At 41.5% G+C, this 16,664-nt stretch overlaps 1 protein-coding gene across 8 annotated transcripts in view; it reads right to left on the bottom strand.

The window, feature by feature from the left end:
* pard3ab (par-3 family cell polarity regulator alpha, b) overlaps positions 1 to 16,664 on the bottom strand; it is a 270,589-nt gene that overhangs the window by 14,322 nt on the left and 239,603 nt on the right. For 6 of the 8 annotated variants that reach the window (XM_065953638.1, XM_065953641.1, XM_065953634.1 and 3 more), the window contains one exon: positions 2,863 to 2,986. In XM_065953638.1, the coding sequence (XP_065809710.1) occupies positions 2,863 to 2,986 (124 nt within the window). Of the gene's footprint in view, positions 1 to 1,500; positions 2,987 to 16,664 lie in introns of those variants that run through there. The other 2 variants (XM_065953640.1, XM_065953639.1) reach the window with 2 other exon arrangements.

Raw genomic sequence — 16,664 nt, 5'->3', positions numbered from 1 at the left:
GGAGGTGTCATTCAATGAGGTCACCCAAGGGTCCAGGATCCAAAACATGGCTGGAAGGTGCACGGCAACATGATTGGATGAAACCTGTATTACGCAGGGTCGTTAAAAAGTAAAGGAACGATGCCAACCAAACTAGTTGATTCCCCTTTTGTATAGACCTATATTAAAATTAACTTCTATTTTCAGCCCTTTTAGGCTCTATTCAATCTATTTGGCATGCTCTTGCACCATAAAAACCCATTTTCCTGCCTTATAAAAAGCAGCCGTATCTCATGTGGACTGCTCTCCTGGCAGGGACTGTAAGTGGGGCAGCTGTAGGTGAATTAAGAAAAAGGACACTGGCTCCTTGAGGTTCGCAGCACATCACTCAGATGAAGCAACAAAATGTAATATATGCATGGGGGAGGTAATTGAATTTCAAAGACACATTCTCCTGTTTTCCATATGGCCCCGCCACACTGGCCAGGGTGTGAGTCTAATAACAGGCAACTACTACGGCAAGCATGAGCTGCACACTCATAGGAAAAAAGGGTGTTAGAAGAGACCATCGGAGGGTTCCTCAGGCTGAAATCACTGCTGAACAACAGGAGGGTCCCAATGGAGCACAGAGCTTAGGTTAAAATATGAAGAACGTATCCATTGTAATAAATGGGAATGGGAACTATAGGAATGGAAGCTGGCTTTTGCAGAACTAAAAAACTAAGAGGTACAGGATCAGGTTTAAATACTTTTGGATTAGATTTGGATTCATAATATGATTTTCTTAGTTTTTGAGTCTTTGATTTAAGCAAGGTTCTTTTTCTGTTTCCTGTGCTGGAAAAATATTTGCTGCTTTGAAAAATGTTGCTTTCTAGGAACCCTTATCAGTCCAGAAAGAAGATGATGAATATAAAATGTAGTTTCGTGTTGGTACAGAGCTCAGGTAGCCTGTCCTATGGACCCCACTACTTTTCAATAACAATACCAGTTTCAGGTAAAAGATTGCTTTTATTGTCTCATTTGAAACAAGAAAACTGATTGGTGGGTTATTCTAACTTTTTTTTCAATTAGTGTTCTGCCCAATTCAATCCAATATTAGACATTTAAAAAAAATATCTAACTTTAGCTAATGATAAGGTTAATAGAAATACGAGAAAAATAGGTTTTAAGGGATTTTTTTTATAAATGTGTTGATTCGTTGAAAGAACCATAAACGTTCAAAAGCCCTCTTTGGCATCAGGGGAATCCTTAACTTGGGAACTTGTGAACATGGGAACATTTCAACAACATTTATTGTGCTGCTGCTTTTCCTGTAAACAAACATAATGCTGTATTATTGTTGAGCTCTATAATTGAGAGCATGCTCGGGTTGTTTGGAGACAAAGGGAGAGGTGACCTGTGCACTCCTTTCCCACACTGTCCTGCAATCCTGCCCCGAGCAGTGCCAGCCTGGAATGTGCACCAGTCTGCAGAACCCAGTGAAGGCACCACTCTCGTAAATATTTCAATACAACCCAGATCTATGCATTGTGTTTTTATTGGATTTATCAGCTAAGAAAAAAAGGCCAGAGCACAGATGATTTAGTTTGTGAGCTCTCACTTTATCGTTTCATTTATAAATCACAGGACTGAAAAACTCTCCCATTGCACACCAAACACTGGGCAAAGCTACAGTGTGGAAACATTAGTAAAAAGAGTTCATACATAAATGTACAAAAACACAGCTGTGTGTGCAAAATGACCTTGGGTAGAGAGATGAACCACAAGGACCATTCAAATGTCGAGCTGTAAAGGACGTGATAAACAACACTCAGGGCGTCTAGTTTGAGACAAAATACATTTTAAAATCTTATCACCAGAAATTTCATAACTTATGTTACAAAGTATGGTGTCCATGATGTGTTTATATGAAAAAAATGTGGTGACTGAATATGTGTGCAGTGAAGAAAATGTGTCTTGTCCCAAACTAGATAAAGGAATGTGGTGAAAGTTCATCCTTAGTGTTACACAATATTATATTATAAAGTACACACAACACAGAAGTGCTAACAATTACAAAAAAAGTAGTAAAATCTCATTTTCAAGATTTAAAAATTGATTATACATTCCTCATTTGTGACTGAAAAGTATGTGAAACCTTGAGTACACTTGAGTTGCAGTGTAAGGAAGCGCTGAGGACTAAAATAAATACTAAAAATATGACAAGCGATTTCATCACCCACCAAAAAAAACTTTGAAGGCGTTCAGATTTTGTTCGCTTATTATTACCATTTGTTGCTTCAGAACGTTCTTATTCTCCCTCTTCTAGGCTCTGAATTAAATAAATGCTTGTGTAAATGTTCACCTCACCTTTGAACTGTAAAAAAAAAAAGGCACAATGAAACCAAAAGGGGGTGACAAATGAGACAGGAGAAACAATGTCCATGAGGGGGGTGGGTGGGTCCATGTGGATGAGTGACGGACAGGACGATGGATGAGTAGAGTAGGATGTGACGGGTGGGTGGGGTTAGTGATGGTTTGGTCAGGAGGTGTGCAAACTCCTGCATGCAGGTGGTTGAATTAGAAGGTGAGGAGGTGTTAGCGTTAGCACAAGTAGCCAGGGAGGCCCATGGAGGGTTAATGGTAATCCTAAGGTGGGGGACAGAATGACATCATCAGTCTTTGTTCATGGCTGGTAGTAGTGGGGTTAATGCCATGCTCCAGTTAGCCACAGGTACAGGCGCTAACACTGTTAGCTCTCTCCTCAGGCTACAATGGAATAAGCATGTCCAAAGTCTTGGTCTGATCAGAGGTCGTTTTCTTGACATTAACAGTCTGACAGTCGAGAAAATCTTCTCCGGCACCATTTTTGTGCCACCGCTTCCTCTCATTTCAGACACTCACCCACGGCTGCTCGAAGCTGTACGTCCTCCTGCGGTCGTCGGGGTCTTCCGGGACGTTCTGGGACTGCTGGAACTCCTGCCTCAGCCTCTGTATCCGGTCGTGGTTGCTAGGGGTTAGCCGGTTACTAGAGAGAGAGAGAGAGAGAAGAGCGGGGAAGGGATTGATGAGAGTGTGAGAGGTCCATTGTGAACAAGTGACCTGGTTCCATCAGAGCAGGGCGGAAATGGCCTGCAGGATGGACTTATTTAAAATCCAATGGGCTTTGTCCTTTAATTGATAAAACACACTGTTGACACTAAGAAAAGCAACCCAGATATGTTCAACCTGGAAAATACATAAAAACATGATAAGTGAGGGCAGAGCCAAGAGGAGACCTTACAGCAGAATCAACAGCAGTATGAATCAAACTAATGTGCCTCTGATGTATTATTCATAACAATGAACAAAGACTAGTGATGAACGGTGAGCAGTACAACAACACCCCCCCCCCCCCCCCCCCATCCCTCCCGGCCTTGTATCATTCAACTAGCGCGCCGCCATTGTCTGCTGCAGCCCTGCCGTGCTGACATCAAACAATGCTGCCTTGAGTGCAACTTCCTCATGGTCCATTGAACAGATGCACTCGAGCTGGTCACTCCACTATTTGTTCAACAACTGGAACTATATAACCCGGTATTGAGTCCACAATGCTGAGTGATTAAATATGAATAGTTTTACAGATGTAGCTGGTTGACAACATGTACAATGATGGATTTGAGGGTTGTTAACATGTCTCTTGAACTCATGTCAAAAGGGTAAATCCATACATGTTGGTGTAAACGGCGATTTGAGATGTCGTGATATTCTGATTTCAAAGCATTCCAGAGATATAGTTCTGTTTCTCTACCGTCCCTGGGAACTGTTTGCTGTTCAACTTGTTACAGTTATAACTCGTCTTATCAAGCAAATGAGTTCCAATGAGTATCAGGTCGAGGCAAGAGAAGAAAAAAAAACATTAGTAAAACTGAAATGAAAGTCAAAATGCCAAACATGTAATCATCTGTTTGTTTGTTTTTTGGTCCTTTTTGCCTTTTTTGGATAGGACAGCAGAAGAGAGACAGGAAATGTTTGGAGGAGAGAGTGGGGCAAAGGGCTGAGGTCAGATTTCAACCCAGAGCCACTGTGATTAAAGGACTATAGCCTCTACATGGGGCGTGTGATATAACCACTAGGCTATCGGCTCTCCTGTAAACATCTGTTTAAAAAAACCTCTTCCTCCATGTAGTATCTTTTCTCAAATCTTAAAATTTTAAATCTATATCTTTGTTCTTGACAAGTCCACGTTATCAGTTTACTTCACACTTCCAATTAAGGGGTGAAAAAACGTCTGGCTTGATTAACTTTTCTGGAAAACACATTGTGTCTCTCAACCTGTGTGTGAGAATAGGAGTGTCAGGGTCGGTGAATGAAGAAACCAGCAGGGGGGAGCCTTGACTTCCAGCTTTACTTCTTCACTTCCTAACTATGCCAGGAAACTCCAGGGGACCGTCTTATCTTTAACCCTGGAAGGTGGAACTTTTCCAGCCCCAAAGCCCCCCAGGAGTTTATTTGCAGAGCTTTTTCCTGTTTGCATTGGAAAACTTTAATGTTAGCAAAACGACTTGTTGGGAAATTTGATTAAAATGCGGCACAAAATACAGCTGCATTAAAAAAACCTTTTTGTAATTGCCATATCATGACAGTAACCGGGCAGCTCAAACATGCAGCATATCGGTTTCTTTATCAGGTCCAAAAGAATGACTTCATCTTTATCTGCAATAACTGCCAAAAATCATTTTATCCATCACAAAAAAAACCATGTAGATGGGTTATAATGAAGTAAAGTAAAACACAGCAGCACCGCCAACATATCCAGTTTATTAACTCCAGACACACACAATGGAAAAAAACAGAGCCAGTCAGCCTTGTTAAAGACCAGGAAGCTGTCATATGTGATCCTGCTAATCTCTATGATAAGTAACACAGTCGCTTGGTCTATTTGGGACGCAGCTGACCTGATGGCTGGTACCTTTGTGACCCTGAAGCTATGGGTCAAGGCCTAAGTGTCGGCCTGAACAGAAAGGTTCATATGTTAGCAAATGTGTGTTAAACTTGAAGAAAATACAGAGCCTGAGGGATCAGAACTGTTACTTAGTTTAGCTCAGGTAAGTCCACAATAAACACAGGAATTCAGTGTGAATTTAGCTCCACTGTTTTACAGATGAAATACATCTCCTCTCCTGAGATAGTCGCTCAACCTTGTAATCAAAGGTACATCATCATTAAGGCAACCTATAGAGCCCTCCTGCACAGCAGAATACTGCCCAGGAGAGTGCAGAGCCAAGAAACTCAAATAAAGGGATCAAAGATCTCCAATCCTCTACTCTGACAAAACACTGTAAATCAATCAAAGAAAGAGCAACACTGCAAGACAACTATACGGCTAAAAAATAAAAAAACAAGCCCCAGAGAGACAGGGAAGAGATGAGCTTCATCCGGACAGGCTCACTCAATATCTGGCACTGCTGTATGAGGCTGAAAGGTCGCAGTGTGGCTTTTGTTGAGTGAAGCGTCTCTGGGACTCAATAACAGGACTGTGGCTTGCTGAATGGGCTTGCCAGCAAAAACTGTTTACGCTGAGATGCACCCTGCCTTTCATGGTCGGGCGTGCCTCCTGAAAAGCCGTCTGTCTCGGCCTTAAGCCTGGGAAGGAGGAAGCTTTGAGAACATGCAAGGGTCTGCATTGTGGGAGCACTACGACGTCAGGATGTGATGCTAAACTTTGTTCGAATGAAGCTTTATGAACTGAGGGACTGCAGAGAAAGACACTTTGTAAATAACTGATTTCTTTTATTATTTTCTGTCTTTTCAAAGATGAGTTAGGCTTATCTAAGGGTTGTTTGTGATCAGCTGGATACATATCCTTCTAGCTCTGCTGCACTTCTTTTTAGTGATGCTGCCATGATCCTAATTCAGACATCTGCAAGTGAAGGCCAAATGATTCAAACTTTATTTATTTTTTATTTTTTTACTTTTTAGTATGATTCAAACTTTAGAATGGCACAGTCAGGGACTGTTTTAAAATTTTGATAAGCAGTTGTTTATCTCAGTCATTGTATCAAGAATCCTCACTAAATGTCTTCTCATTAACTTAACGATGAACATAAAATGAATGTTTTTATAAAGACATGCATCTGACTGCAGAATCTTCACACCAATGAAAAGTCTTTAGTTTTGAGAAGTGTTCTGGTTTCTAATTTTTAGTCCAAGTAGTATTGACTAATCATCTCAGAGAGTTTTTTTATTTGTATGCAAAGAGGCAGAATTAATTTGCCAATGTAAAGTGCAATACAGGACCTTGAAAGAAAGGTGCTTCTTTCAGATTTGAGAGGTCTGCAATGAGGTGAAATTTCAGTCGCAAAACCACAACATGCATACAAAGATTTAATAGCAAGGCAAAAACATCCTTGCATCATTTGGCAAACAAGAGGACGAGATACAAGCTGGACCTTACTCCAAACTAATAGGCTTCGTCCGATCTGTGCTGTCACTTTCAAAATCCTGCATGACATTGACGCCCCTTCCACGGATCCCAATCAAAGCATACCAACAGATAGAGGGTAGGCCTCTGCGGTGCATTGCACAGTAAGTGGCAGAAGCAGCTGATGGACAGAGTCCTAATCCTGTGGATTATAAATGAATGGCCTCATTCACACAGGCCGCTCTTCCCATGCCAATTCCAGTTTCCAATCGGACCTACCACCAACTGCACACGGGCATAAATCTAAGAACTATTCCCCTTGGAGGACTTCGGTGACTTTTAGTGGATCATTTTGCCCTTGAAATGAATGCAAAAAGCTGAGGGTGTCCCGCATGGATTTGGTGCCAGTAAAAAAAACGCAACAGCTGTATTGGAGCCAACGAGCCACCAGCTGGCCCAGGAAGACCATCTGAACACGCATAGAGCTCAGAGAAGTGCCGAGGCCCGCTCAGTGGAGAGAGATTCAAGTGGATCTTGTGTCTGTTTTGCGCCGAGGGCTCTCGCGGCGAGTGGTTACAAGTGGGGTGACCTTGAGGGTACAAGAGCAGCATTGTTGGTTCTCACTTCAAAGTCGCAGATGAAAGCATCACCCCCGAGCATGAAGCGCTGTGTGAAGGACTCTTAACAAAAGGCGGCCAAGCCAAGACACGTCAGGGTTTCTTAAAATCTTATCCGAGTCTATTTCATCTTTAAATGAAGGGGCTTTGCCTTCATGCAAATGAACAGTGGAGTCATTTAAATCACACCTCGCTCTTAATAATAAAAGGGATTGTACTCTGTGATACCCTATCTATTTCATTTGCCAATAATCCTTATTTCATAAGAATCAACTTTTTAATTAAAAGCCACAGTCTTAATTAAACATTTAATTAAACATGGGTAGTCATGGGATTCCCATCTCGAATGTGACTGATGTACTAACGAGGCCTGCCAGCCTGTTAAATAAACATTTACTGATATAGCGATACACATGGTAAGGAAGCAGTGCATGTCTTGAATACGTGCCGTGCCCCCCCCCCTCCCCCCCCCCCCCCCCCCCCCCCCTCGATCGGAGAAGCTGCAGCGGTTAGTTTGTGTAATCTTATCAGATGGTGGAACTCGGCCCTACATCCTCTGACAAAGAGACAGCAGCTGGTGGAGCCTTTCTCTGCTGTGAAAAATGAACTGAGATCCCGAAGATGATAATCCAAGTCTATTGATCGAAGGCTCACAGATGACTGGGAGACTGATGCTCTTGCCTAACTGGTGCTAGCGGCTGATGCTCCATCTGCGAGGCGATGTAAGGCAGAGTCCCCCGTTATCTGCAGAGAAGCTGTAGAAGACTGCTGCTTTTAGGTAACAGATGAAGACAACTTAGATCTTTTTGCATAAACATCCATGGACTGGAGAAGCCAATTTGTAGTAGTCTCTTGTGAAATCGAGCACCAACAGTCTGAGTAGTTTAAAAAGTTGGTGGATTTATGGTACAAACATAGCTGTGAGATATCGTTTCATGTCTGTGTATACACAAAAGCTAAAGAACAACCAAAACAAAGACTATTTTTCTTCTTTTCATGGTAGGAGTAGTTTGCTTATTGCTACAGCTTTCTATTGAATATCCAGATTGAATTACTATAACGATGCTTCATTATTTGGTAAATGCAAACTTTGTGAGGTCATCTGCTGAAAAAGAACAAAACATATTCAGTGGATCTCTCTCGATGCATTAAGATGACAAAACGGATTAGGTCAGTTGCTTGACTACTCACAGCCTCACTGGTGTCTGGTGATGCAGTGGAGAGATTAAAGGGGCCAAGAGGCCACTGAGTGTGTGTTGTGTCTGAGGCCATTTAGGGCTCTTATTAACCCACTCTTGCTTTTTACTCTGGATTACATTGGCTTAACCCTGAAACACAGACAGAGCCACATTGATCTGCACCACCTCAGCAATTAGATGCCAATCGATACAATATCTCCACACTTAGCAACTCATTATCAACTCCCTGGCATTTGCCTCATCATGTCAATTGACTAAGTAGGGATGTAGCGGGGAAGGCATGTTGATGAACCGCACAAACACATCCGTTAGAATGCAAAAGGAAGATAAACAGCCGAGCAGAATTTGCCCGTGCTGTGTAAGAGCTCATTTTGTGAAGGACATTCGGAGGCTAATGAATCTCGAGCTAACACGTTCTGTAACCGCGGCTCAGACACAGTCATGGCCTGGCTCGCATCAAAACGCTTTATTTTCCTACAGCCTAAAGAAAGATTTGAATAATGTTTCTTAAGGGTGTATGGGTTGTGAAATCACATCATGGTGTTTTCATCTTGTGGAGTTTTATAAGCAGAACTCGTTCAATATGGGTAATGTGCAATATTTGTTGTTTGTAGTTGACGTTTTTATGTGTTTCTCTATTTACATGTTGATTGTTCTTTGTTTCTATTGCTTTTTTGTTTTGATACTAAGGCTGGAGAAGCTCGAGTTCAAGATAACGTATCGCATCATATTGACTGTATTGTTTCAGTGGAAGGATATGCCTCAAGCGCAGGAGTTCAAGTATCTTGGGGTAAAATGGATCGTGGGATTAATAGGCAAATTGGTGGCGTTGGACCATCGTGGTGAAAAGGGAGTTGAGCTGGAAGGCAAAGGTCGCGATTTACTGGTAGATCAACGTTCCACCCCTCACCTATGGTTACGAACTGTGGGTAGCGACCAAAAAAATGAGATCGTGGACACAAGCGGCCGAAATTAGTGTCTTCTGAAGGGAGAGAGATAGGGGGAGGAGCTCGGAGAAGAGCTGCTGTTTCTTTACATTGAAAGGAGTTTGGGTAACTGATCAGGATGCCTCATGGTCGCCTCCCTTAGGAGGCCTTCCGGGCATGTCCAACTGGGAGGAGACCCAGTGGTAGACCCAGAGCTTTCTGGAGGGATTATATATCCCATATGGCCTGGGAACACCTTGGGATCCCCCAGGAGAAGTTGGAAAACGTTGCTGGGGAAAGGGAGGTCTGGGGCGACTTGCTTAGCCTGCTGCCCCCGCGACCCGGCCCCCGGATAAACTGAAGAAAATGGATGGATGTTTTGTTTTGTTTTGTTTGGTATCAAATTGTACTGTATCTAACCATATTCTTAGAGGGCCCAGCACCAATATTCAGACATTGGACGCTTAGAAACTGAGCTTGTGTTTATGTTAATTGGGAGAGTAATTTGGCATTTAAGTTATTAAAGTGCTGCAGTAGCTGGAGCGGTCGCTGGATTACTCTAAATACAGGTAGATGTGAATGACATTACAGACTGATAGTTGGATCAGCCAAGGTTAAGTATGTGTTTGAGAGTGAATGGAAAAATGTCTTTCATGCCTGCATTATACAGTAATGCTTTGGTTTTTACTCCATCAATGAAACAGTTTAACTAACCGCCTAATAAACTCATGCATGCAAGGATCTGTAGAGTTTGGAATAAAAAAATCAGAGAGCCACTTCTCTAAAAACGATTATTTCATGCAGCACATAAATCCTCATGCAGATCCCCTCCTGCAACTTACAGTAGCATTCATTCTGAGCCTCGGCAATCCCACAGGGTGTCAACACTTGTGCAAAGCAGACAGTAAACATTGGAATCCATCGACGGAACGGAACGGATTGAATTTAATTGGTTTTCGGTTTTACGGGGCTTCTCTATTTTTTCCAGGGGCTCTGCTGGTCAGAAATGTCAGAGATGGTAATATAATATTTGACTGATATTAATGCATTCACACATCGACACACACACATTTTAAAGTCAGATGGGTTGCTGCTCTTGGATTCCAAGCTGTGGCGCCACTGGAGGCAATAACGGCGTGGCATACAGCAATATGCCTCCTTTTAATTCATGGGCCAATTTCATGCTTGCACACATCAGCGTATCGATGCCGGCACTGCTCGCTTACAAGCAAATAAATTGGACTGCGTTGCTGATATCTGTAATAGTGTCCTACTTTAACGAAGGTGGGGAGCAAGCCGTCCAATGTGGGACATTTAAGTTTCATTACTTAAATCCCCCATTGGATTGTGTGCTCGAGCCACATTTGAATATGTCACCGTAATATCTGCTGGAGCATTTCACATGTGGTTTAGCAGGAGCGCCAATCCCATTTCATCACAGATGCTTTCAATACGTTCTTTAAAATGTACTCTGAGATTGCACAATATGTCAGGATTAAAATGAGGAGGGATTGTGTTGGATATAATCTCAGGGATGCCATCAGCAGAAAATACTACAGGATCAGATGTCGTGCCAAACATCAGTCTCCCCTGCAGCCTCTGTGAACAGACCATTGCTGACTACATCAGGGGCGTCTTAGCTGTCTTTATCGAAGATATGTAGGTACATTAACATAGTTAACCATGCAAATTGCATTAAATGAGTAATGTACTAATGCACCAGCGTTTTGGAGGATGCAAAGGCAAGAATCTTGTATTGAATCTTGAGGTGAGGTGTGAGGGTTGTACAGAGTGTATGATTTGAAAGGTGCTTTCAACTGTCAAAATTGATTTCTATCAACCATGGTGTCAAAGGATTGCTAACCTTTTCCTCACCTTATGTCAAACAGTGATACAAATGTTCTACCATGTAGGCCAAAAATGGACAAACCCATTTGATTTGAGTTTTAATCTGTTTCAACATTAAAACTCTTTATATTAAGAGAATAAATTATACTGCAATATTTGAATTATTAAAGCCATTGGAAGGCAGATCTCGAATAGTTTTTTTTATATATAGAGTATAAAAAACAACAATTTGAGTTTATCACTGGGATATTATTTATAGGCTTCAATATTCAAAAAATATTCAAAAAAATAGTCAGAAAGTTTCTTTATATTGTTTTCCATTTCTTGAAATTTGCGTTTCTACATTTCTGCTCGTGGAGCTGATTAGAAACATGCAGAGGCTTTTTAGGTCGGGTACAATCACTTCTATCTGAACCACTTCTCTTGCCCGCTTCCATCGCTGCAACACCTGTTGGTTTGCTGATTGCCTGGCAAACTGAGGGGCGTCCAAAACGGCCGTGTGGGGGGTCGCCTTAAAACCTCCTACCTTCTCTGGTCCAAACAAATCCAGAGCATTCAGGAGCAGAATCTAAAGTTAGAAGGAGGACATACTGGCTGCTGCATTGTTGTCATGTTTCCTTCATGTCTGATCATACAGTAAGGTCACTTACATTTCATTCAGTAGATATCTTACTGATTGGACTTTTAACATAAAATAATCTGTTTGGTCAGGTTGAGGCACAGAAATGACCAAAGACATGTTCAGAAGTCCCTCTGGGGAAAAATAAAGTTTTTGAATTGAGTCTAATATTGCAGTGGATGGGTTTATATTGGACAAAGAATGACTGAAGTGTAATACTTTTGTAAAACAAAAAACTGCTCCTTATGTCTCACTCACTAGATTGCCATTCCTTTCGTCTTCTTACTTTGATATGCTCAACAGGTAAATAGATATCTGATCGTATCTATATTAAAAATGGCTCTTGATCTAACATGTCTATGAAGTTGTCTAGCTTTGATGTACCGGTGACAAAACAGCGCTTAGTCTCATCCATCACTGACAGATGACGATCTCCTATGTGCAGAAGGAAGTATAATAAAAGCAAGCAGCTGAATCATGAGCTGGTGGGAAACGAGACCGATGTTCTGTTAACTCTTTCTTTCCTTCCTTTCCCTCCCTTGGGTCATGAAATTTGAATTTTTTATTTTCTTAAAAATACTCAACATATTTCTGCTTGCTCTTTCAGATTTCAGGTCATGTCTCCCTCCATCTATATCTGTATCCATCTCAGACAGATACAAACACACTCTCTCTCTCTCCTGCTGTCTCTATCCCAGCTTGCTCCATCGCTCTCTTCCCACACTGACACTGGCTTCAGGGTTAGCAGGAGACGGCATCTATCACCCCTCACCGTTCAATCAGTCAACAGACAGATCTGTGCCGTCAGATAAGCCACTTATTGTAATATATCTGAGCTTCAAAACAGCGTTATGATCCCACCAATCATAACTAATGTTTGCAGGCCACTAGTCTTTATGATTCATGGGCGATCAGCATGATTCAGCACATTCAGCCACCTGGGGGAAACGGTAACCAAGCAACAAGGACTGGATAAAAGGGTCTTCTGAGTTAATGGCTCTACCACAGCCAGCATTGCACCCTACTAATTATTCCTTTCTGTGTCAACATGGCTCGTAAAGTAGGCTCTCCTCGCCCATTAACTTGTAGTGGTGCTTTAAACAACTCTGCGGAGAAGAGAGAAAACTAGTTTCAACGCGCCTGTACCAACAAGAGCTGTGTTTTTCCTACAGGTTGTGCAAATGACTGGAGAGAGTTTGAGGACGTAAAGTGTGAGATGAAAGTGTGCGGGGAGGAGGAGGGGATTTCAAACCAGGAAGGGTGAGAGTGCTGTCTTATCAGCGGTGGATTAGGGAGGCATTAAAGAGTCCAACTTTCTTTTCTTTTTTTTAAATTTTTATGAGGTCTCAGCTAAACTGAACACTGATAACAAGGCCTGACTTTTTTCATACTCATGAATAAAGTTCAGTCTAAATCTGAAACTACATTTGCACAAGCTCTTTGACTCACATCTTTTCATGCTGGCAGGGCTTCACAGAGAGTTTCCCAAAAAAAAGATTCATTCTGTTTCAACAATTGAGGAAAGACTGGATTCTTAAAAGTAACTGGTGGGGCGTCAGATGGGGTAGTGGTCAGGCGCCCCATGTACAGAGGCAAAAGTCCTCATGGCAGCGACCACAGGTTCAAATCCAATCTTGGCCCTTTGCTGTCACCCACCAACCCTCTCCTCCCACAATTCCTTCTCTTTCTCCAGTTTTTTTATCCAATAACTGGAAACTTGGGCCGAAAAAAAAAAGTAGTGGTTTAGCTTTGATTTAAGGCAGGATGCCAAGTGGTTACTTTGAAATCAGTAGGGCAGAGTAAATGAAAATATTTCTAATTGAAAGCAGGAATTGTTGATTTTACCCCCAAATTTCACCCAAAAATAAACAGTAGAAACATCATGATAGAGTTACATAGTTAAGATGAAAACTCACTTTAACTTAGCTTTTGGCACTTGTACTGTATGCTTAGTAAACCATTGGTGGCCAATATAGACCTAAATGGTTCATAATATTTAAGTTTGTTAAATAAGGGCTAACAACCCTACATTTAAACAAAGTAGAAAAAGCGGGTTGGTAATATGTCTTTAGTTGTTGCAGAAATGGAACAGGAATATATAACTATGTAACAGTTACTATTCAAGTTCAACACCCTCAACCTGAACCTGCATGCAGACACTCAAAACATTTATAAAAAAATAAAATAAACTTGATTCAAAAGAACCATTCAGGAATCAGATTTGGTCAGAAAAAAATAACCCTGCACCAAAATGTGTGAACCCAAACAGATCAAAAAGCAACAGATGACGTCATACCTGAATCCATTAAGTAGAATTGATAGGAAACAAGAAGATCTCTTGACTAAGCATGCAGGGACAACTGCTGCAGTGCAGAGGGATTTAGACTTTGCAATATGACTCAACGACTATTTATGACTTTAAAGCTGAAGAGACAGAGTGCGATGTGTCATATTCTAAAAGAGAGTAAAAGAGCATGAAGTCTAACAAAGGACCTCTACTCAAACTCTGGATTCTTTACTTTGTATAATTTGAATTCTAACACAATGATCTTTTAGTTTGAAAGACTGATAAAAACCTGATTCATCTTTGTATGTATCAAAGGCTAAAAACGACCCTGCAGCCTCCATTAGCTAGCTCGACAATAACCCAAACAATAGGAGGTGAGCAGTCTGTTAATGTGACAATATTCACAGCAACCAGTGAAAGGATTCATCTCCTGTATAACAGCAGAATGGATCACTCTCTAAAGGCAGAACAAAGGAAATGAGCAACCAGTCTGAGAACGAAAAATGTGAGATAACAGTCATTTGGGGTTGAAGCTCAGGCGGTTGTAGCTGAAGGAAATAAGTGGACCTCGCCTAAATTAGAATTCCAATCGCAGTTTTGGTGAGAGAGGTAAGGGTCTGACTGATGCATATCTATACTGGCTGATGAATTTTGGCGTGGCTGGGATGAGTGAGGAAGGAGTGCAGAAGGAATGAAGGGGAGGGGAGGTAGGATGACATTAAGAGTGAAATAGGAAATCGAATTGGAGCAGTCTAATTTCTGGGGCAGGCATCATAGTCCAGCTCGTATGGTGCTCCCTCTTCCTCTCTGTCACAGGGACTCGGGGGGGTGACGGATGGACGTCTCACTTGTAATGGTTCCCATTTTCGGAGAGCAGTATAATACTGCCCGACGGAAGCATCAGCAGCATCTGATAAATCATAATCTAAGTCAAATTAGGATCCATTATCATCAGGAGGCAGGGGGGGCCTTTCACTCTGTTTCGGGGCTGCATCGGAGGAAAATGAGACTAGCGGCATCTTGTGACAGCAGGCAATTTTGAGAGAGAAAGAGTGAGCGGCTGATGTATGATTGCCATGGTAATGCGTGTGCTAGATGCCAGGGAGAATGCTCGACAACGGCTGGCAAAGCCATGTTCATAACACGAGGCCCGCTCTCATGATCAGTGGAAACATCTATAAAGACAAAAATATATGAATATGTGTCAAGATGCTACACATACTCTAAAAATGTTCTCTTTTTGTTTCAATAAAAACATAAAAATGTCAAACTATGACACATGCCCAGTCATATCCCAGCAGCATTTGAGCTCTCAAATCCTCCCATGCACAATAGCTGAAAACAGATTTGTTTTTCCAATCAATCTCACCGGGGGAATGGAGCTGAAGTGCGGCGCTAGTTCAGCACGCATTCATTAAAAACTGGGACTCTACACTACGAGCTTCATAAAATATTCAATATACAGTAGCTTTTAGAGGCAAGGACTTGTTTTCCAGACCACCAAAACAAATGAGATTTAGTGCAAAAAAAATACAAAGTTAAACACCAGATCACTTTTCTGATGTGTCGGCACCTGAAGCTCTACGGCTGGATGTTACTTGGTTTTTTTTTGCTACATCATTTGGAACAGCCATCTCCTTGAGCTTTTATCTCACTGCAAAAAAAAAAACCAGAAACACAATGGACTTCACTGTAAGTGGGTGTTTGGAGCGAATCAGCCTTGCACAGAAAAAAAAATTGCCACTGGCTGTGTTAGTGAATGATGTTACTTTGGGTAATGGTGAGACTAAAAAAAAAATTCTGATCCAGGAAGTCTTTGTTGGAGTAACAGATAACCGCACTTCAGGGCTTATCAGCCAACAACACAATGTGCATTGCCTCCATAGTACCATGAGAAAGGATTCTGCAAATGTCAAAACGTATCAAGAGTCAGCTTAATTGTTTTGACGGACAACCTACACTTTTTTTTTTTTAAACGAAGCCTTTTGTGTCGTCAACTGTGTCGACCTAGTTTCCATATTTCAACTTGGGTATCATAATAGGGTTGTGTATTTTCACACAGTGGTGTTGTGATTATGCACACGCCGTGATAATCTGGGGATGTCTTAAACATTTCCTCAATTCCGAGCCGAATGAAAGCACACAATGAGATCAACAATATACCAGCAGTTCATTGTAGTTAGGAAGTGTTTCTGAACTCACAGGTAAACACACAGTTCTCTGGAGACAAGCTGTAGAGTAAAAAGTAATTGGTCTTTGTAGCTGCTTACATCTTAAAAAAGCAGATTGACTAGAGATGAAGTAATTTTGAATAATTTTTCATTTGGTGATTGAATTTGCTATTTTAGTAAGAGGGCCAACTCACGCTGTTAATCAGCTGCCAAGAAGAGTTTTCAGACCTGGGGAACTTTTTTCATTGTTCAAACAACAGTTGGAGGACAAAGCCCTTTTCTCTTGTGTTTGCACCTCAAGGACGAGGGCAGTTCTGATAACTCAATATATACAGACTTTTAAAAACCCATCAGCGACAGCTTGTAATGTTAGCATCGAAGAACAGACCAAAGCATGGACAAATTGACCAATCATTAAGTCTAAATGTGCAGGTTTTTTAACAAGCTCTTTTCATGTCATCAAACCAACAACCGATCAACAACACACAAATCTGTATGTTGAGTTGCTATACCGCTCACTACCTGCTTCACATCTTCAATGTTACTATTTTTGGGCGACTGCTTTAGCTTTTTGTGTAGCTATTTTAAAAGTTTACGCAACTCTTCATATTGTTGTTTTGCATTCCCGCAAAGATA

This window comes from Labrus bergylta, chromosome 4, assembly GCF_963930695.1.
Source record: "Labrus bergylta chromosome 4, fLabBer1.1, whole genome shotgun sequence".
Classification (NCBI taxonomy): Eukaryota; Metazoa; Chordata; class Actinopteri; order Labriformes; family Labridae; genus Labrus; species Labrus bergylta.
The sequence above is the reverse complement of the archived record's forward strand: the minus strand, read 5'-3'. Positions and strand labels throughout refer to the sequence as shown.